A 22,447-nucleotide genomic window follows, 5' to 3' on the forward strand; every position below is an offset into this window, starting at 1 on the left:
ACCAGATCCTGTGCTCTACTTAGGACTAAATCAAGAATTGCCTCTCCCCTTGAGGGTTCTAGGACTAGCTGCTCCAAGATGCAATCATTAATGGTGTCTAGAGATTTTATCTCTGCATCCATCCTGAGGTGACGTGTTCCCAGTCAATATGGGGATAGTTGAAATCCCCCATTATTATTGGCTTTTCTTTTTATGTAGCCTTTCTGATCTCCCTGAGCATTTCACAATGCCCATCCTGGTCAAGTGGCCAGTAGTGTATTCCTACAGCTATACTCTTATGGTCACCTTTATTGATATGTATGGTTCAATGACTTCCTTTGATTTTATATTTACTTCTCTTAGTTTCATTCGTTGTCCCGTGTACAAGAACCAGAGGACTTGATGAAAAAGGGGGCTGCTCATATTTCATTATGCTGCTCATCACTTTGAATACCTCAGTCAAATCCTTGCTAATACTCCTTTTTTCTAAGTTTAATAATCCTAGTTTTTTGCAAACTCTCCATATATAAATATTCACACTTTCTCTTGTTCAAGTGGGAACAGGCAGGTTGGCAGCCTGTGTGAGACTTGCACATTCTATAAAATACCTCTGTATGCTCCACTTATCTAGTCTCTTAAATTGTAATGTTAGTTTAGAGAATCCAAATTACCTCATAAAATGTGCTTGTTCATCTGCATTTCTAACCTATGCAAAGACACAGCCTTTGCAGATTTTTCTTATCTAGTTAGTGATTATGCTGATTTGGCACTCCCTTTGTAGAACTCTCTTGGTTTAGCTTTGGACTTCTGCAAAGAAAAGCTACTGGTAGTATACACTGAGCAGAGGGATTTCAAGGCATTAAATCTGGCAGTTTCATAGTGCTGTATTTGAGAATACTGTTGACTTACAAGTCAAAGTGCAAAGACCGATAGAAACACGATTTGCAGCTGAGTGACATTTCTTGTGGGGAGCCTCTTATTTAGCAACAATATATTTTTATACTAGCTTGTCTCTTATTAGTATCTGGAACTAGATTGTTTAATGCTATAGCACAACAGTGGCTGTTCGATCTTTTGATGTAGACAGGTCTCCATATATATATTGCAGTTATGCAGCAGCATTGTAATTATGACATCTAATGACTTATTTTTAAAACTCAAGAAAAATATTGGCAGTTGTAAAGAGACTCTTCAAAAACGTGAACCAAACATAACCAAGGCAGACTTCTACCTAATTTTGTAGATAGCCAAGAGCGGTTTTATAGAGAAGTATAGTTTTTAAAAACAGTAATATATGCATCTCCCCTGCCTCAAAGAACTTGTAACTGTAGACATGGCAGGTGAAGGCAACAAACAATAAGGAATAGGGAACAAGATGACTAGTTATAATGGTTACGTGGTTTATGTGCAGTTCTTTGAGTGCTGGTCCATATGGGTATTCACCATGAGTGCACAATCTCCATGCACTGAAACTCATCAATAGAAATGTCCGTTAATCTGCTTCTGCACACTGTCTTCTCGTGCTGCAAACCGAGGTACAAGGGGCGGAGTGGACTGAGCCCCTTGCAGAAAATATTCTAAACTGCCATAACATAGATACTCGCCAACTCTACACCATTCTAGCACCAAAAGGCCTATGAGCCACCAAGAAAGCACCAGATGGTACAGCGAGGCAGATGCTGCTCCACCCTACAGTTCTCTCTCCAGACTCAGCCGTCTATCAAGAAATCATTTTGATGGGGACGATCGAGAACCGTCAGCCAGTCCTTGCACAATTAATCTCCCCAGACTCCTTTGGAGACCATCTAGCCTGTTTCCTTCCAATGTGTCAACTTTTAACTTCAAACAGGTGGATCTTAGACATCATCTGAACAGGGTATACCATTGAATTCTTGTCTACCCCATCTCCAACCTGCCCACCTCCCAGCCTCCTTCAGGGATCCCTGTCACAAGCCATTCCTCAAACCGGAAGTGGACTCCCTAATCCAACTGGAAGCAATAGAACCGGTACCACCTCAACACAAGGGGAAGCGCTTTTCCTCCAAATACTTCCTCATCCCCAATAGAAGGGGGACTGGAGATCCATCCTGGACCTCAGAAAATTGAATGTGTTCATCCGCCACTCAGAATTCAGGATGATTACCCTGGCTGCTGTAATCCCCTCCTTGAATGAAGGCATCTGTTTTGTGGCTCTCAGTTCTAAGGTCACCTCTTTTCCACTCGGCACACAGAAATACCTGCATTTCAGAGTGGACTCAAAGCACCTCCAGTGCAAAATAGTTTTGAACTTTCAGCAGCTCCAAGAGTTTTTACAAAGGTCATCATGATAGTGGCAGTGCATATATGCTACTCGCTCCACTATATATTTCCCTGACTGGATGACTGACTATGACACAGTGGGAATATTTTGTAATATTTTTGAGGCTTGTTTGTGCCTCAGTTTCCCCTGTGTGGCATTATTACCCAGTGAGTGGAAGGGAACTCTTTGCTCCTGGGGCAGGCTAGGAGACATAGGTGTAACTGTTGCCTAGCTATCTGGTCCTTAATCCCCATATCAGTGGAGCATCTGAGAAGACAGTGGGGATCCAATTGCTAGAATATTGACATCTAGCAACCAGCGACTTCCCTGCCTTTTCTTAGGGAAGCTGAACAACAGATTGCCCAGGTGGAGATCAAGGGTCTGGAGCGCTATGAGGTGGGAGAGAAGAGTTAGCAGCTGGAAGGAGTTGGGGCTCTTACCTAAAGTTTGATCCTGAAGGTCAGACGGAGGAAGGAAGACAGACAGAACTTGAAACAAGGGGTTCACTACAGCTTGGCTGGACTAATCAGAATGGACTATGATTTAACCTTCATTTTTCTAGATTACCCTCAGGATTTCCTATGCTGTGTTCCAGTTAAGAAATAAACGCTACTGTTTTGCCAGTGCTATGTGAGTGTCACTGGAAATGCTCAGAGCTCAAGGTGTGAAGCAGGAGTGCTGCAGGCCCAGAAATCCTGTGTAAGGAGGCAGTGGAGCCACCTGGCTTACCCTGGAGCAAGAGTGAGACCCTGAGAGGGTCTGACACACTGAAGGGGTCTCCTAGAGACTGTTCCAAAGCTGGGGCTATAGCACCAATCCTGTGAGTCTATGACACTGGCTCCTCAAGGGACAGTCATAACAGGAGTACGAATAGCAATTGCTGCCCTGCTCTACATATGCCACTCCTTGGAACTTTTAAGAAAATCCAGGAGTGTCCACTTTAACACCCATAATGAGTATAGATATTATTGAAGCAGTCGTGGATTCATGTAGCCACAGTACAGATTCTTCGCAATGAGATTCTGGTAGCCAACTCTGTCTCAGTCCTCAGATGGCAGTCTGGTCTTGCTTGGTACTTCTAGGCCATATGGCTTCATGCGTTCATGTGACCCCTTTCGCCAGGTTTCACCTACGCAGGCTCCAAGTTTGGCGGAGTAAGGTCTGTCCCAAAGAGACTCCTTGGATAAGAGAGTCGCATTTCCTCCCAGTGTCTGGACATCTCTCACCCGATGGAAATAGAGAGAGTTTGTGTGTGGTGGGGGGGTCCCTTGCTTCTGCCCCACCCACAGACACTCATGACAGACCTATCCCTCCGAGGCTGGGGTGGCACACCTGGGTGACCATATAGCTCAGGGCTCCTGGACTTCTTAAAAGTGGCACACATCAGGTCAACCAACTTGAGCTTCAAGCAGTCCATGAAGCATGCAAAAAATTCCTCCCCTTCATTCAATCCACTCGGGTCCAGGTAAAATAAGACAATGTGACCACTGCTTAGTATATAAACACACAGAGGGGATCAAGGTTTGCATCACTCTGCAGGGAGGTGGTGCACCTCTGGAACTGGTGCATCCAGCACCAGATCATCCTCTGCAGTGCATCTGCCTGGGGTAATGAATTCCCTAGCAGATAGCCTCAACAGGCATTTTCACGAGCGGGAGCTCTACCCATCTGTCACCCAATGGATCTTTTGCCAGTGGGGATCCCCATCTTCCAACCTTTTTGCAACCCAGGACAACAGAAGGTGCTCAACTTATTGCTTTCTGGATGCTCGGGGAGCTGCTCAGAGAGGATGCATTCCTAGCGCACTGGTCACACCTTTCCTCCCATTCTGCTCCCACCATGAGTCCTCCAAAAGACCAGCCATGGCAATTCTGCTTCACCAGGGCCCTACAGGTGGTCTCCCACCCATGCATTCACCTGTACCGTTTCCAGACCTACGGTCACAGAACAGGGGTGGCACCAGGTATCCCAAACTGGCACTCCTTCATCTGACAGCCTGGTTTTAGGATGGATGACAGACTTAGGGAGATCCTGCTTGGAGAAAGTTCTGTTCATCCTTTTCAAAAACAAAAAACCTTCTATAGGAAAGTGTTACACTGCCAAGTGGTAGTGGTTCTCCCTGTGGTGTCAGAGGCACAATTTGCCTCTAAGGGAATCTGGCATTCCTCTTATCCTGGACTGTCTCCTCTCATTTATAGTCACAGGCCTATCCATTAGTAAATTAAGGGTTTGTTTAGCAGCTATCAATGTCTTTTATTCTCTAGTAGAGGGTTTTCACCCATAACAGTCAAGTTTTTAAAAGGCACCATCAGAATGTTCCTACCAGTATCAAGACCTACTCTGTTTTGGGACCTGAACCTACAGCTTTCCCAATTCATGAAACTGCCCTTTGAACTCTTGGCCTCCTGCTGCCTCTTACTTTTATCAATGAAGGTAGCCATCCTCACAGCCATTACTCAGCCAAGAGAGTAGTTGAGCTTTAGGCCCTCAGGGTGGACTTGCCTTATATTGTCTTTCACAGGGACAGAGTATCCCTGAGACTGGATTGCAAATTCATCCTTGAGGTTCCATCTGACTTTCACTTGAACTGGGCACTCCACCTACCTGTTGTTGTTTTTTACCCAAGACCTCAGGAATATAGAGGCAGGAAACGGAATGCTGGAGCCCTGCGGACATCCAGTCTGGATAGGACAAAGCACTTTAGAAGATCTCCATGACTATTTGTCTCTATATCTGAGAGGATGAAGGGAGAGGCAATGTCTTCCCAGGGACTCTCAGAATGGATTTCCAGCTGTATCTTTCTCTGCTGTGAAAAGGCAGGAGTCCCTCCTTCACAATTTGTCAGGGCTCACTCTACCAGAGTGCAAGCTGCCTCAGTGGCATCCTTTCAAGGAGTCCCACTCTTGGAAATCTATAGACTGGCAGATTGGCTCTATTGGCATTTTACCGGGCACTATTCCCTGATTCAAGCCTCAGCTGAGGATGCTTCCTTCGTTTCTGTAATCCTGCTAACTGTGGTGCAAAGCATGGGCGGCGGTTGAAGCTTCTCCTTGGGGAGGCTAGCCCCCTCCCTGCCTCTTCCCTCTGAGGCCACACCCCCGCTTGTGCTCTCAGCCTCCCCCCCACCCCCCATGGCCCTGGTAGGGGGGCGGGTTTGGGGCTCAGTCAGAGCTATGAGGACAGGGGTGGGGGCGGGGGCTGAGAGCTCGTCCCCAGCCGGAGTCAAACTCTCAGCCTCGGCTGGGACCGCACGCAGCTCTTGGCTCTGCCTGGGGCTCTGAGCCTGGAGCCCTTCCCCCCATTGTGCCCCTTCCACTTGCAGCCCTGCCCCCGTTCTGTCCCTACTCCACCTCTTCTCTCCCCCTGGCCCCGCCCCTGCGGCACTGAGACCAGAAAAGCTCTATGCCCCTGCCGTGGCCCCAGGGCTGTGGCGGAGTGGGGTGATTTTTCTGGGGGCCCCAAATCCACCATCTCCCCTCCTCCCCGCCCCCCAGTGGCATGAGGTTTGGGGAGGCTTAGCCTCCCCCAGCCTCCATTGCGCGCCGCCTGTGGTGCAAAGCTCTTCCTCGCACTTGCCTTCTCAATAGGCACTGCATGGGAGTCACTCATAGTGAATACTCATAGAGACTAGAACTCAAAGAAAGGGAAGTAAGGGTATGTCTACGCTACCCACGTTACAGCGTGGCCGCAGCAGCGTTGTGACGTGGGCAGTGTAGACATGCTTTATAGCCATGGGAGAGCTCTCCAGGTGATTTAAAAAAAAAAAAAAAACCACCCCTAACAGGCGGTGGTACCTTTATCGCTGGGAGCGCAGCTTTTAGCGCTTTTCAACGCTAAAACTTTTGTCACTCGTGGTGATTTTTCACACCCCTGAATGACAAAAGCTTTAGCGCTGAAAGTGGCAGTGTAGTCACAGCCTTACTTACATTATAGTAACAGGAGTTCTTTGAAATGTGTTCCTATGGGTATTCACAATCCACCTTCCTTCTCTTCTGCTTCGGATTCTCACGTGATTCACAACAGAGTTGGAATTGGAGAGGCAGTTGGTTTGCTCCACCCCTCACACTGTCTGTTTGCAGCACGAGGAGAGAGAGTGCATTGGTGTGGACCAACAGACACTGTTGTTGAAGAATTTCTGGTTGCGGGAGCAGTGAATAGCCATAGGGACCATGCATCTCAAAGGACTTCCATTATCATAAAGTAATTAACCTTCCTTTATTGATCTACCAGATGTTTACATGTGTGTGCAACGGACTGTTAACAATCTAAGCATCAACAATGTCATCATTAGGTTTGAGTTGTCAGTTTATTATAATTTTAACAGAAACCTCAAGATTGAGTGCTTATTCCCCAGTGCTGAGCTGGATATTCCATAGGTATTGTGATGGAGGGCAGTGGGGCAGCAGGGGTGTGGAATGAGGAATTTGGAATTAAATCCTGCTTCAGATTTGAAGTTACACCCATCACTGCCTACAAGGGAGGGAGAGGAATTCACACCCTCCCCAGTACACAAAGTTTCGGCTGCCTCCTGGTTGCCAAAACTGTCAGATGCTGCATTGTTTACGGCCCAGTCATCAAAACCTCAAGCTTGCCTCTGCCAGCTTCTGTGATGAAACTACATGGTCTGAGTTTAAAAATATACAGCATGCTGAAAAACAACAGTTTGGGGACTGCATGAAAAACATTAAAAGTAATATCTCATTAAAAGTAATGTCAGAATAGCTCCAGAGATATGTTAGTGTATTTGCTTTCTTATTTATTAAAATTCCCAATATTTGTATTTATCTGAATTTGCCACAATTTCCAGGGAGCCTTGCTGCAGGGTTTAAGTCCAGCTGGCCAGAGTTATAAGCGTCTTTATTCCTAAAGTTCTTGGGAGTAGGGCTCTTCTCCCAGTGGAGCTCAGGGTGTGCCCTGATGACTGGAGCCAGCAGGGATGGTTCAGTGGTTATGGCACTGTTGTGGGACTCAGGATACCTGGGTTCAATTACACAGAGTTTGTGTGGGGATGGGCATGTCACTCAGCATGTGTGCCTAAGTTCTCAGTCTGTGAAGCAGGGATAATAATACTGCCCTGCTTCATAAGGGTGTTGTGGGGATAAATACATTCAAGAAGCACTCAATTACTGCAGTGATGGGGTCATGTAAGTACCTAAAATGGATGGAGGGCAACAGACCCCGGGGAACATGGAGGGACCAAAGAGAAGCATGCGCTTGCACACCATAGAAGTTAAACATGGAAAACGAATGTGCTTATGCCAAAGGCCCAGACTTCTGACCAGTCAGTCTCCCACTCTTGCACCTCCTACAGTGCGCAAGAGTGGGGCATGCACTGACACCCAGGGCCGCTGAGAGCGGGTTCGGGTCCCGGTGAAAAAAAATTTTCAGGCCCCCCAGCAAGGGCAGACCAGCTAAACAGGCCAACAAGAGGGGGGGAAGCTGGGCCCCGGTAATTTGTAATGGCTTCTCCCCCCCTCATCAGCCCTGCTGACATGTCTGTATGCCAGACACTAAAGGTGGCAGTAGAATTGAGGGATATAGTGAATGGGGGGGAAAGGGCTTGAAGGGGGATGGGTCCCTGCCACATAATTTAGATATAATAAACTATCACCTCTATTTATCTCCAATATCTACATCCACTGGACTTGTATCTTATCACTGAGAACTGGACTGGGACAAACTCATGAACCTGGTCTATATTCCAGGTAGCGTCCTAGAGGGTATCCCATTACCAATCCCTGCAGCCGCTCTCACATAAAAACTTTTTAAAAACCAAGTCTGTAATACTGTAGTACAGGATCTTTTCTGTGTGCTCTCCCCTGCAGATCTGGTTGCTGTCCTATGTCCTAAAGGTCCTCTTCGTATGTTGGTTGAAACAGCTCAAGAGAGAAATGAAACACTCTTCCCAGCACTTATTTACTCCTGTAAGTATATTTCATTAAGGCTTTTAGATTTGTAATCTCTTGCCTGACCTTGAGGAAAGGAGATGTAATCATCCCATTGGCTTCCTTTGCTTTAATATGTTCTGTTGCATGCACAGCTGGAGATCACATTTCATTTCCTTGGGCCTCAATTTTTCATTTGCTATTTGCTCAGAAACCTGGAATATGTTCTTTATAAGATATTCCAAGATAAAAACAGCACATATTGTTCTTTTTAAATTAAAATGGAAAAAATGGTAAAGGGTCTTGGTCCGGCCAAAACAGCATCAGTAGAATGTGAATCTAGCACGCTTAGGATAGGCTTTGTTTCTATTTAGAAATATTTGTCCATTTGCAGGGCTTAAACAATCTACTCGCCACAGAGAAGGGGGAAGCTCATGTTGGTGAGCGAGGGGATCCTATCCCGTGTATTCCTGCAAGAAATAGATTTTCTTCAGACTTTTAAAAATTACGTTTCTAGCTTATGGTTGCAAGGAATAACCCATTAAATGTGAACTGCTTCTGTGTTCTCTGTGTGTGTCTGCTTCTGGTTTTGCTCGTCGTTTGTCGACCAGAAATTATTTGCAATTTTGATACAAATCTGCGGACTAGTTTTAACCCCAAAACATGTTTAGGCTTTATTCACAAAGTGTGTGTGGGGGGGGAGCAGGGGGCGTGCCCACCTTGTAACTTTTAGTTCAGTGCTTCAAGCACTCACCCAGTAAGGGGAAGACCTAGTTCAATCCTTCCCCCCCTGCTGATATGGAGCAGGGATTTGAACTTGGGGGTCTCCTCCTCCCCCATCTAACCATGGGGCTATATTTTGGTGTATTCTGGGATATAGTGTTATGATCTTTCTCAGTCTCTCCTGTTGAAACTGTTCTACCTTGTATAAATAATTACGCATTGGAGCAAAGATTTGAACTTCGGTTTCCCACGTCCGAGGTGAGTGCCCTAACCACTGAGCTATAGAGTGATTCTTACTTCCTCTCTATTCAAGTATTTTATACAAAGTGGGACAGCTTCAACAGGAGAGACACCTGTCCCAGGAGGTTCTATAGTCCGGGCACTCTCCTGAGTGTGGGGGAAGACACAAGTTCAAGTCACAGCTCCATATCGGGCAAATGGGGGAATTGATCCAATGTCTCCCCCATGTTGGGTGAATGCCCTAACCATTGAGCTAACAGTTATAAGGTAAGAACCACAACTATCTCTGGCAGTTTTGTGAATCTGGCCTTTAAAAATACCTGGAAACAAGACCTTTTTGGGTTGAAATTCACCAACATTTTTTCCAAATTTTTTGATTTGGCTCAAGTAGAACCAAAAAAATCAGTTATTTGCCCAGCTCCAGCAAGCAGCAGCAATGTAAAACTAGCTCAAATCTGATCATTTTCACTGCTGCTGTTCTTAATCCTGGGAGCAGCAATGAAATTGTCAAGAATCAACAAATTTTACTTTGCTGCTGCTCAGGAAAACTCTGTGTTGAAAGAGGAGGACTGAAACTAAAATGCCAGGTGAAGATAAAGTACAAGACACACACTTTCACCTCCAGCAGCTAAGAGTCTCTGGGATAGAGGGAAGAGAGTTATTTCTCCCTTCCAGCAGCCATATTTTAGACTAATCAGGTACCCAGCAGACAGAAGCTGATTTAAAAAAAAAAAACTGAGCCCCCTAGTGAGGTCCACTATGGTAATGCCAACTTCCTCTCCGTTACTAGCAGCTGGGGCTGGACTTCTCACCAGGGCATCACCCATGGAGCTCACTACTGGGGATTCCTGCTCATCTTGCATCTTGATTTCTGGCTAGTGGGAGTGTAAAGAGCTTTTTAAACATTGTTTATTCAGATTGGATAAGTTCAGAACATCTGGTTAAACTGCTTACCCAGTCGGCTCTCTTGTAGCGTTGAAATACATAAGACCCTTTACAATTGGGGGAGGGACTCTGGTCTTGTGGGTGACAGGGAGTCAGGAGTTGTCTTTTTCCTAGCTCTGACATTAACTCGCTATCTGATCTTCCCCACCTCAGTTGTCTTGTATAAAATGGGGCCAATACCTATCTCGCAGGGGTGTTGTGAGGCTTGTTTTGGGGGGGGGGAAACTGTTTGAGATCATCTGAAAGGCTCTACAGAAGGCAAGTTATAAAGAATCCAAAATACTTTGACAATTGAATGGAAGACTCTAGTTGTTTAAGGGGAACTGCAGTGTTTTCATCCAAAATAAAAAAATGTAACATTAAATATCAGTGTTTTAAAAGCTGGCCAGAAGTTCATGATAAATGCAGTTTATTACCTGGATATTGCCATCTCAGATATAGAAGGGTGGGGCATATGTGATGAAGTCCAACTCATGAGACAGATTGTTACCTGGAGATCTGACTTGTTATGGTATCCACCACTGACATTTTCCATACATACTAGCTTTGGGATACTATTATGTCCTGAAAACCTAGCAAATATCATGTTAATTCAGAAATCATTGTACAGACGCTCCCCGACTTACGCAAGCATTCTGTTCCGGAATGCCTTGCGTAACTCGAATTTTGCGTAAGTCAGAAACATATACCCGACAATTACACCAAAAAAAAACCCCTCCTATTTCTAGCTTATGGAACTTTTTCTGTAAGTGCGGATTTGCGTAAGTTGGGTTTCCGTAACCCAGGTGGCATCTGTATTAAAATGTCAAGCACAGTAGAAATGTCTTATGTTGTAGACTCCAGCTGGCTGCTTAGGAGAGAAGGGTGTGGTGATGGGGGGGGGGTGATGGGGGGAGTGGGGTGGGGAGGTAAGAGTAGGATGGAGTGAGGGTTGACTTACCTGTCACAACCTTAGTTCTATTGTACTGGTAACATCTGCCCATAGCTGTCTTAGCCCTTCTGTATGCCCAAGAAGTGGAAGTTAGGGCTGGGAAACAGCAAACTTGAACTAAAAATAAACAACTTAAATTGAATAAAATTGAATTGTAAAAATAGGAGAAGTGACCAGCCTTTTAAAAAAGAAAAATAGCTTCTATAGATAGTTACCAGTGCTGTTGTGTAAACTGATGCTACTTCAATACCAGTCATTATACTTCCAAATGAAAATCTGGTTGCTTCTGCACAGGAGAGTAGGAGGAGAATCATCAGTTCAGTTTTTCAATGTGTACTCTTAATGGGAAACTGTATCTCTAAGGCAGCTGCAACTTGACTGTTTTCATTTTTATAACATTTATTATGACCAGTCTGTATCCAGTCAGATCTGGAAGATGTGTTGTAGCTGAAACTGACTTCATCCCAACTATTAGTATGCCTTTTAAGTATTTTAAAAGGAAGTAAAACTGCCTGTGACAGAAGATAGTTGCAGCAGAAAAAATAGTAGAGAAACGATAGCCCAATGCTGACACCACAGTTTGTCCTCTGACACATGTTGACCAACGTCTTTTCTTCAACAGCAACGATGATATGGCTAGTGAACATGGCTGAGGAAGACCCGGAAGCCCAACGGAAAGCTTCGAAAAGCTCCACTTATGATAAACAAGGTAAGGATTTCTTTTGCATGTTATCTTATTATAGAACATCTTCATAGAGAAAAGCGGCAAAGAGTCCTGTGGCACCGTATAGACTAACAGATGTATTGGCGTGTAAGCTTTTGTGGGTGAATACCCACTTCGTTGGATGCATGCAAAGGACTCTTTGCCGCTTTTTACAGATCCAGACTAACACGGCTACCCCTCTGATACTTCAGAGAGAACTGTCCCTGCTTTCAGATGGAGCTTTTTAAACACACTTTTTTGCACAGACAGGGCAACAAATGGTTCTCCACTCCCTCAGAGTGAAAGCCCTGCTAGAAATAATCTGTCTTGACTGCAAATGATATTCAGTTAATATGCAGTTAATATTCTTGCAGCTTTTCATTATTATGGAACTTATGGTTTCTATTTAAGAGACTTGTCTCAACAACAATGCAGAGGATAGTTGTGGTAAGTCAACATCCATGTGCAGGGAAAGACAAAGTTTATAAAATGATATTTTAAAGAATAAGGCCACATTGAAAGGGCAGGATTTGATCAGGTTTCCTGATAGTCCATTCATAGATTTCTCTATGATACTGAGTGATTCTGCTTTCTTCCCTTTTCTAAGGGCACCCATCCAGAGAGCATGTGGTATAGAGCTGTTGTCTCACTGGAGAGATTCAAAGACATTCTGCTGACAAAATGTCCTCCTGTTGTCATGCCAGATCATGATATAATGTGATGACATTTTGCTGTAACATCATATTGCATCAACACATCTCACTGTAACTGGTTAAAAGATAGGAAACAAAGGGTAGGAATACATGATCAGTGTTCACAGTAAATAGTGGACTCCCCCCACTCCCCACCCCCAAAGATCTGAACTGCGACCAGTACTTTTCAACATATTCATAAATGATCTGGAAAAGGGGGTAAACAGTGAGGTGGCAAAATTTGCAGGTGATACAAACTTACTCAGAAAGGTTAAGTCCAAAGCTGACTGAGAAGAGTTACAAAGGGATTGCACAAAACTGGGTGACTGGGCAATAAAAATGGCAGATGAAATTCACTATTGATAAGTGCAGAGTAATGCACTTTGGAAAACACAATACCAACTGGTAGCGGGGTGGTTACCCTGCTCCTGCCCTAAAGGGCTTAAAACAGTCCTGGGAGAGGGCTGTGGCAGGGGAAAAGCTGGGCCAATTGGGGAAGCGGCTGCAGCTGGGTCACACCCTAGTCATGCCACAGCTGGCCTGTATAAAAAAGGCTGTGAGCCAGAGGCCCAAGGGGAGTCTCTCTTCAGGCTGGGAGAGAGCAGGGTCTGGCTGCCTGCACAAAGGGTACTGGAAGTGAAGCAGGGCTGGGGAGAGCCAGGGGAGCTCCAGGCTGGCAACTCCCCAGGCTGCAGGGCCTGGTCCAAGGCCCATAGAGGTACTGGGAGGCAGAGGAAGGCAGCAGGTGTTTTTTAAAAACAGGTTAGAAAACCTCCAATGATAGGGATTACAAAACCTCCCTTGTAAGCCTATTCCAGAGCTTAATTATCCTAATACACCGCTACCTCAATATAACCCTACCCAATATAACACTTATTCGGATATAACGCGGTAAAGCATTGCTCCGGGGGGGCGGGGCTGCGCACTCCGGTGGATCAAAGCAAGTTCAATATAACGCGGTTTCACCTATAATGCGGTAAGATTTTTTGGCTCCCGAGGACAGCGTTATATTGAGGTAGAGGTGTAGTTAGAAAGTTTTTTCCTAATATCTAACCTAAAATTTCCCTTGTGGCAGATTACATCCATTACTTCTTGTCTTGCCTTCAGTGGACATGGAGAACAATTGATCACAGTCCTCTTTATAACCGTTTTTAACATATTTGAAGGTCCCTCCTTTCAGTCGTCTTTTCTCCAGACTAAACATACCCAGTCTTTTTAACCTTTCCTCATAGGTCGGGTTTTCTAAACCTTTCATCATTTTTGTTGCTTTCCTCTGGACTCTCTCCAATTTGTCCACATCTTTCCTAAAGACTTCAGCTGAGGTCTCACCAGTGCCGACTAGAGGAGGACAGTTACCTGATGTCACTTACTGTATTAACAGGAGTGTCTATGTATGAGAAACACTTTTGAAATAGGTTTTATATTATTTTCTTCCCTTGAGCCGCAGCGAACCAGATTCAGAATGAAGATGCTGACATGGATGACGGAGGTTTCAATCCAGAATGGGAGCAACAAAGGAATAGCAGAATAGGGCCCCTTGAATCCACTCCTGAATCCCGGGCTGCTGTTCAGGCTCTCCCTAGTAACTCCCAAGCCAGCGAGGACCCAGAAGAGAGTGAGTATCGTTCCAAGACTGAATAAATGTACATTTGATTTTCAGTCAGCTAAAGATAATGTACCTATTCATTCATATTTCATAGTACGCTGTATTTCAAGGACAGGCTGAAAAGTCCCCAGTGATTAGGACATGTTGACCCACCTGATGTCCTTCACAGGACTGGATGGACTTAAACCATCATATAACAGCAAAGATCTGAATGGCTTTTTTCAATCCACTGGTGGTCAGAGATTGTCATCCATTTGGATACAGACCTTTCAACTGCGATCCATGCCTTTGTCACCTCAAGATTAGAATACCGCAGTACACTCTGCACAAAACTACATGTTAAGTCTCATTAGAAACCAAAGTTCAATGTGGGATGTTGCAGCTTGCTTGCTTGTTCTCTCCCGCTCTTCCCCCCCCCCCCCCCCCCCCAGCAGCCTCCTTGTTAAATGCAGTGTCTCGCATTGAGCACATAACATCAGTAGTCAGGGATCTGCACAGGCAGGCTTTTCGTTTCCAGTGGAATTTAAGGTGTTGTTGGACCAGTAGAGCACTAAGCATTTTCAGACCTGCCTGTCTGGCAGACTCTCTCTCTCTCTCTCTCCCCCCATATGTTACTGCCATAGTTGTGATCAGTGAAGGCACTTGTTTATAGTGGTAGGATGTTAGTAGGGTGTATTTCATAACAGCATCTTTGGCGTTTACTGCCTACCTTTCTCCAAAATAACCCAAATCTCTGACCTTCGGAGTAAACTGCAAAGCCTCTTTCTTTGCTAGAGCTTTTGGGGAGGACACTTAAGGGCACAGAGGGTCTTGGGAGTGGGGTGAAGTGTATTTTAGTCTTTTAATAACTGACCTAATTCTTTTATGTGTAGACTGGCTGTGTTGGTAGACAGACAATTCTGAATGGATTGTTATTTAAAGTAACTGTTAGACTCCTATCCCAGGCTGTAGGCACTTTTTCTCCCTGCCCCGTGGGTATTTTAAATGAAGAAAATAATAAATTGTTCCAAGATGTGTGTCTTTCTCCCTCTGTTTCTACAATCAGTAGTTCTAGTAGTATATTTACAGTGCTGCTGGTCATATTTGTCTGCCAGCAGTAACTTGTTAGAAGTATGTTGGGAAATTCACGTTGTGTGGCAGTAGCTTTGTAGCCATTGCACTGATCACTGAGCGTTTAATACGCTGCAACAGTATTTAAATGTTTAATATCATCAGCATGGTAAGACAGCATTCTGAATACTGCCTTTTTTGTCAAGTTACTGTTCAACACAACTTGACTTGAGAGAGAATTGTTTTAGCATGCAGTGATCACTGTGCAGAGCAAGCAGTGATACAGTCTGTTACTGCAAGCACTAGTTTTGTGTTTTTAAGAGCGAGTTGGGATGTTGTAAGTAATTTTTTTTTTTTAATGTCACTTTGCTAATAAAGGTAAGTGAACAAATTCTGTACTGGATGCATCCAGTAAGGACCCCACTGAATTTTTCCCTTAAAGTTTAGCATCTGTCTCTGGAGCTTGGGTTATTAATCACTGTAGTCACTGATAAGTAACTGTAAGACATCAATTTCCTTCTACAGCTGTCTCTTGAAAGCCCTTTAGAACTGAGATCAGGACAACTGCTAGTCCTAACTCTGCATAATTCTTTCCATTTTCAAATACTTCATTTTTCATTAAATTAGCGCTTCCCAATATGATGAGAAATTAAATTTTGAATAGTAGCTGCAATTCCGGATCTTTTAGATATTCAGAAGTTGTTTCCAAAATGACTTTTTAGTTTTAACAAGGAACCTTTCCACCAGGAATTAAAATAAATGTTGTTAATACTCGTGGAGCCTGGTAATCTAGTAGGATTGGAATGTGCTGCCATGCAGTGTTTCACTTGGCGTCTAGCTTGGTATCGTCTGTGACAGATCAGTGTTAATTTGACAGTGCTTCATAGCTGATAGAGTACAATAAAGTGAAAGGTGACTTATAAGAAAAATAAAACTGGTCTCTTTAAAGACAGACTGAGTTATGTTTGGATTGGCACCTCCAGTCAAGACAATTAAGATGCGAAAGCATGGCCTTTAGGGGTATGGGAAACTATCCTTGTAAATGAGATGTTGAAGTGGGGCTGGGAGACCCTATTGTGTGTGTACACATTCTAAAGGCTCCAAACTGTAATAGTTCTTACAGGATAAACAGGAACCAAAAGAGTTGGTCCAAAGCAGTGAACATGATCCTGAATGAATTTAGGAAACACATAATGGTTAAGTCTTAGGGGAGATCACAGTAAACAGATCAGAGTAACCTGAGCGGTGGTACTGAGGGACTCCAGGGAGATGAGACGTATAAGGTGCTGCTGATTTTCCAGTAGTGACCTAAGTTAGCTTTTGCTGGGTTTAAGACTAGCTGTTTTATGCAGTCTGTTTCTTTTGTTTTAATCTCTTCTCCCCTCCCCTCCCCTCACCAGTAATCTTGATTTACTACAAACTCTGTGGTTTTGGGACTGTCTGTCTCACAGTTTGAAAGAGCTGAAACCACCATAGAGGTTTAAGAGGTAGTAAAGAAAAGGGTTTCTGGAGTCTGTCCCTCATGGGACTGCCTGTCTAATGACAGTCTAGGAGTTGTTTTCCCCACACTGTTGCAGCCTGAGCTGCAGTCCTCCCAGATTCGCAGGAAATTTCTAGTGAACATGGACAAGAACTGAGTGGAAGGGGTGTACGGTAACACCCTGCTCCTGTGCTAGCAGAGGCTCAGGGGCAGCCATGCTGAGTCCCTGCAAAACAGAGGACCACTTTGCAAATGAAAGATCAGTGCTGATGGGATGCAGAGTTTCATCCAGCTAATGGCCATATTAATGAAGTATGTCTACACTACAGCAGCACAGCTATGGCGCTGCAGCTATGCCGATCTAGCATAGACCCTTCGTACCTTTATGGAAGGGGTTTTTCCATCGATGTAGATAATCCATCAGTCAATCCATCCAGGCAGCAGATAGGTTGATAATCTTTCACAGCCCTGAGCAACATAGCTAGATTGATCTAATTTTTAAGTGTAGACCTAGGCTGAAAAATAAATGTGGGGAATGGTTAAAATATGGGAACTCGTTTGAGTTCAGAAGGGAACTGTTGAGGATCTCTCTAGAAAAATCCAATAATTATAGCTTAGAGTGGGAGTGTCAAACTAATTCTGAGGTGAGGGCCAAAGTGTACTTTGACTTGGGGTTTGTGGGCCAGAGAAACAAAACTCACCGGTAAGGAGCATGTTTTCCAGTCTCCTCTGACTGTAGATTGCACCTGTTTAGCTAAGTTAATTCTTCCTTTCCCCTTGTCTGAAAAGTAACAGAAGGCTGGATTGGTTGGTGGAGGCAGCAGTGACAAGAAAAACATGGTGGGAAGAGGAGGACCCACTCCCATAAACCTCGTGCTGCAGGGCTTGATGGGGTTATCAGGAACCCTGAGGGAAAGATGAGAGGGAGAGGGAAGAAGGGGACAAAGGGGGAGAAGAGAGAAGGAGAGAGGAGCTGCTGGGAGAAGAGGAGCCCTAGATTTTCCTCCCCAGGGCAGAAGACCACCTGTGCCTCATCTAGGGTAGCAGAGCTCTGGGGCCCTTCCCGCTAGGCCAGGATGAGCAGAAACAATTTGAGGGGCAAGGGAAGCTCCGAAGCAATGGGGCTCAGTCCCAGTGGCAGAAGATGCAAAGGCAGCTGCCATAGCAGGAGGAGGCATGCTGGGGCTTCCTTGCATATGGCCAATCAGGCATAAGCTCACTCCTGAGCTCTTCCTCTTCAGCAGGTGCCCACTCAATCTCCAGCTCTCCCTTGGTTCCTGCAGAGCGAGTCCAGAGCTGGATTGCACTGATGTGACGAAGGGAGGTGTGGGCTAGATGAGAGTATCCAAGGGGCTGGATCTTCCCACCATCTGGGTGTTTGACAGCCTTGACATAGAGGCTTTGAAAAAGCTATGGCACTGTCTGAGCCTTATTTAGTAGAACAAATATACAGGAAATCTTCTTTACTTCTGTTTTACAGAAATGCTGTTAGTTGGAAATTATGCTACTAAAGTCCCTGCCAAGGTGGTAATTACCACAAAAACGAGCTTATTGGCTCATGCACTTTTGAAGGGTCCATGTACTGCAGAACCACAAACACCCATTTAATCTGAAAGATGCATCATAATTACACAAAGAGCCTTTCAGAGCTATCATAAGAAGGACTCTGTAGGAGACACAAGAGGTCACTGGAATGTTTTGCTGGATGTTGGTTTGTGCACTGGAAGATATGTAAGTGGAAACTGCAAAATAACAAGTGACTCATCTGCCCACTAGGCAGGGTAGTAGGAATAGTCTTTTGGCAAATGTTGCTGTAAAATGAAACAATTGAAAGTGACTTAGATCTATAACAAATATAACAGGAACATCCAAACTTGCTCAATTCAGAGTTACACTTGCAATTATTAGGAGTCTGAAGACCTCATCTAATTTGCATAAAGTGGAGCAAATGGGCAGAGGTCCTTCTTTTTACTCTAGAGATGTTAGAAATGACTCCTGTTTGTGTCAAAATGGAGTACTCTGTTGGGACCTGCAGTTTTTGCTAGTCACACCTCTGTATGAAAGATGAAGTCAGCTACATGCTACATAGTAGAACTCTATGAACTGCGTTTTGGCTATCCTTTTCTTCCAGAACATTTTATTTTTGAGTATTCTATTCATTTTTCCCTTTTAAATTCCTTTTCCTGATGTCAGTGTTTATCTGGTAAATAGTCATGCTGATAAGTGCTTCTTCCCTTGTTGCTTTAAAATGGCTTCTGAAAAAATTCTACTTCTCATTAATTCCCAGCCTCCCATTTTGACTCCTTGCTAACTTAATTTAAAATGGGGGTGTGCATAAAAAAAATTTTCTTATGTTTGATCTGTGACATTTTATAACTCGATACAATGAAGTGTACTGGCAGGCTGCGACATATCATTCATGTGTATTGGAGACTGGAACAGCTCTGCAGCAGGACGGTCAAGAAGAATCTGCTAGTTGCTTTTGGGTGTTCTATTGGTTCCTTGGATTATTCTGTCAGATACGTGCAACGGAAGTCATTTGCTGTGGCTATTGGTGCGAGTTGTTTTGGGTCTTTATGTAATGCTCCCATATTTTTACCATTGCAGGGGGAGTAAAGCTCGGTTTAGGAGATTTCATTTTCTACAGTGTTCTGGTTGGCAAGGCCTCAGCAACAGCAAGTGGAGACTGGAACACAACTTTAGCCTGTTTTGTAGCTATACTAATTGTGAGTATAATGTAATGTGGTGGTGGTGATATTTCAGTGCATTCTTCAGTGACCAAGCGGGCTGCTGTTGTATATTTTCCTTTGGGATTTTGCATATTGGTTATTCAGTGCCTGATCTTGCCGTCATGGTCTTAAACTGCAAGTTTTGCTGTGGATTTCAGTTGGAGCAGGATCAGTCACTTAAGTTTCAGTTCAGCACAGCACCTAAGTTCATGTTTGTCCCATTGATTTCAGTGGGATTTTAAATATATACTTCAGTGCTTTACTCAGTGGGCTCATTAGTGAGTTACTTTGAATGCTATTAATGTCAGGATTAATACTTGCTACACAATGTGGAAAAGCAAAAGAATGTAATTGACCAACCCTTTTGTCAGCCCTTCAGCTTGATGTGTTCTGTAATACACTTCTACCCCGATATAATACTGTCCTCGGGAGCCAAAAAATCTTACCACGTTATAGGTGAAACTGTGTTGTATCGAACTTGCTTTGATCCGCTGGAGCGTGCAGCCCCGCCTCCCCCACTCTACCCCGAGCACTCCTTTACTGCGTTATATCCGAATGTGTGTTATATTGGGTCGCGTTATATCGGGGTAGAGTGTAAATATTTTTGCTGGCTTGAGTTTTACCATGTAACGTCTCCTTGTTCTTCTTTCCAGGGTCTGTGCCTTACTCTACTGCTTCTTGCCATCTTTAAGAAGGCTTTACCAGCTCTTCCAATCTCCATAACCTTTGGGCTCGTTTTCTACTTTGCCACAGATAACTTGGTGCAGCCCTTTATGGACCAGCTAGCATTCCATCAGTTTTATATCTAGCACAGTTGAAGTTGATATTCTATGGACATTTATATTGACTCTAGAAAATCTGGGAGGAAAAAGGGATTTTTACTTGGTCCTCACATGACAGTGAAGTTCAATGCTCAAGATTTCTGGCCTGAATCATTGCAACTTCCTCCCATGTTTTCCTGAGCTACTGCACTGGGTACCATATGATTCTTCTGTGTAAAAAGGGTTTTTTCTCAATGGATGGACTAACTTGGATGCCATTATGTCATAAGCAATCTCTAAATGATAACATGTAATAAGGACCACCTGTGTAAAAGCTGCTAATGCTTCTACCAGCAACGTGAGCCCTGGGTATAGGTTGATATTTTCCCAATGCTGAAGGCACTCAGACTGCCATGAGGTTAAACAAAGGAAGTTAGCAAAGTTCTGTTTGATTTGACAGGTAAACCATTTGAAGAGAGTCAATCCAATATAAACCTTTAAAGCAATGTTTTTCACCAGTTGAGTCCTGACCCCACTTTGGGTCATTAGGAAAAGGCCAGGTATTGCAACAATGGGACCGAAGGAGAAAGAATAGTCTCTCCTAAAGAGAGTTCCACCCCTTAATAGCCTCTGTGCCTAAGTGTGCTTGGTTTTGATAAGTCTAAAAGCTTATTTTCACACTGGAACAAGAGCCTGTACTCAAATTTACTAACACTTTGCATTCTCAAGCACAGAGCGTGCATCCTGTACTACCGCTGCCAATTTCTAATGTAGCTACCAAGGCTTGGACTGAATAGTTTGGAACAAGTCAATCGTGAGGTCCTAACATAGATCCTTGTAGAAGGTTGGAGGACTAATACTCTAAAATTTTCTTTACTAAAATTACATGACAATTTCTGGATTTATTTTTGTCGTCTTGCTAATCTTTGCTAGAATAACATCAGTTCAAACCCTGCCTTTAGATGGCAATTTGCCACACAGGACTGCATTGCTCTGAGTTCCCGTTCTCCCCCACTGGATTTTTGGGCATATGAAATAGGCAGACATTTGCAGCAGCATCTCCATCCAAAGCATTCCAGGATTTTAACCTTCTGTTGTCAGGTGTAGAGAAATGGAGAGTTATTTTTAGTAACATTCTGCAGTTTCCTTCAAACCTTTCTCTCCAAAAACATATAGTTGAAAGGATCTGGATTACAGCAAATTAAAATGAAGGGCAATGTTTTTCCTAAGTAACAGTCAGTTGACTTCTCTGTTACATGTTAATCTTTAGTATCAGCCGTTCAAGTTTATTTCAGGCTAACACCTAACGCTGAGTGATTTTATTTTATGTAGTGTATTGATAAATGAATATTCATTAGTCAAGTGAGACATCACTTAGTGTTGCTTGGGAATAAAAAGTATGGCCTTTTTTCCCAGTTATAGTGAGGCGTGATGTAATACGAGATTGGAGAAACCTGGAGAAGCTTAAGAAGGGAGAAGAAAGTCCCAGAACAGCTGAAAGGAGGCCTATGGGTTGTTAGCCTTTATACAAAGTGAAAAATTGAAACTAAACTTAATTAACCCCACCTTAATTTGTTTTGTTGTCATTCTTTATTTAAAACTACAATGATTTGGTGTTTAGTGAACATTTTTTAGAATGGGACATTTTTGGGAGGATGAGATTGGAGAAAAACATTTTGTGTAAGCGAAGAGCCTGGTTTTGGTGCAGCTGAGCTCAATGAAGCATAGAGTGGATGGAAAGGTTTGACTGTTGATGGCATTGCAGTTCATGTAAGTTTAATATTGGACACCTAATGGACAAAACCAGTATAAACAGAGCCTCTGAAGTAAACTTTTTCCCCTCCAGAAGGAGCTCAACTTCAGAAAACTTGGAGTAGTAATAGGACTGAGACGTCATGCACGTTTTCAAGTTGTTGTTTGAGTACTGGGTAATATGTTGAGGTGTTTTTATTTGTGTTGCATACCAAGAAGGCTTTGCTTTCTTTAACTGCCTCATCTTTAATGTCCTTGGGAACTTCTATGTATTGCCCAGTGAAATCTCTACTAGCCACAGAATGTTGGCACCTGGAAATCAGGGCAGTTACATCAAATAAGGTGCGCACACACTTCTAATCTGAAAGTATTTGCATTCTAGGTAGTGGCTGCATTTGCCTGTTGAATTCATTATGGATAACATTAATAAAGTAACCACATCTTGGTACTCATTCTGGCTGTCTAGGTCAGAACTGCCTGTGTAATTGTAAGGACTAGTTCACTGTCCCAGATATTACTTGAGTGGAACTTCATTTAAAATTGGATTTTTAATACAAAGTTTTCTACAGTTTGAGTTTTCTTTACTGTTGTTACTTGATCCTCTCATCAGCATTAATCTCTGAGAAATTCAGCTGGTTTTTTTTTTTGTTGGGCATTCTAACTATTGCTTGT

General features: G+C 43.8%; 1 protein-coding gene across 4 annotated transcripts in view; it reads left to right on the plus strand.

Moving 5' to 3' along the window:
- Nucleotides 1–21,588, plus strand: part of PSEN1 (presenilin 1) — a 57,299-nt gene extending 35,711 nt beyond the window's left edge. For 3 of the 4 annotated variants that reach the window (XM_054025546.1, XM_054025545.1, XM_054025543.1), the window contains exons 7-11: nt 8,104–8,202; nt 11,625–11,711; nt 13,839–14,012; nt 19,141–19,259; nt 19,916–21,588. In XM_054025546.1, coding sequence (XP_053881521.1) covers nt 8,104–8,202; nt 11,625–11,711; nt 13,839–14,012; nt 19,141–19,259; nt 19,916–20,071 — 635 coding nt within the window. In that variant the 3' untranslated portion in view covers nt 20,072–21,588. The remainder of the gene's footprint in view (nt 1–8,103; nt 8,203–11,624; nt 11,712–13,838; nt 14,013–19,140; nt 19,260–19,915) is intronic. The other variant, XM_054025544.1, reaches the window with a different exon arrangement.
- Nucleotides 21,589–22,447: the final 859 nt, after the last annotated feature.

The sequence above is a fragment of the Malaclemys terrapin genome, chromosome 4 (assembly GCF_027887155.1).
Source record: "Malaclemys terrapin pileata isolate rMalTer1 chromosome 4, rMalTer1.hap1, whole genome shotgun sequence".
Lineage (NCBI taxonomy): Eukaryota > Metazoa > Chordata > Testudines > Emydidae > Malaclemys > Malaclemys terrapin.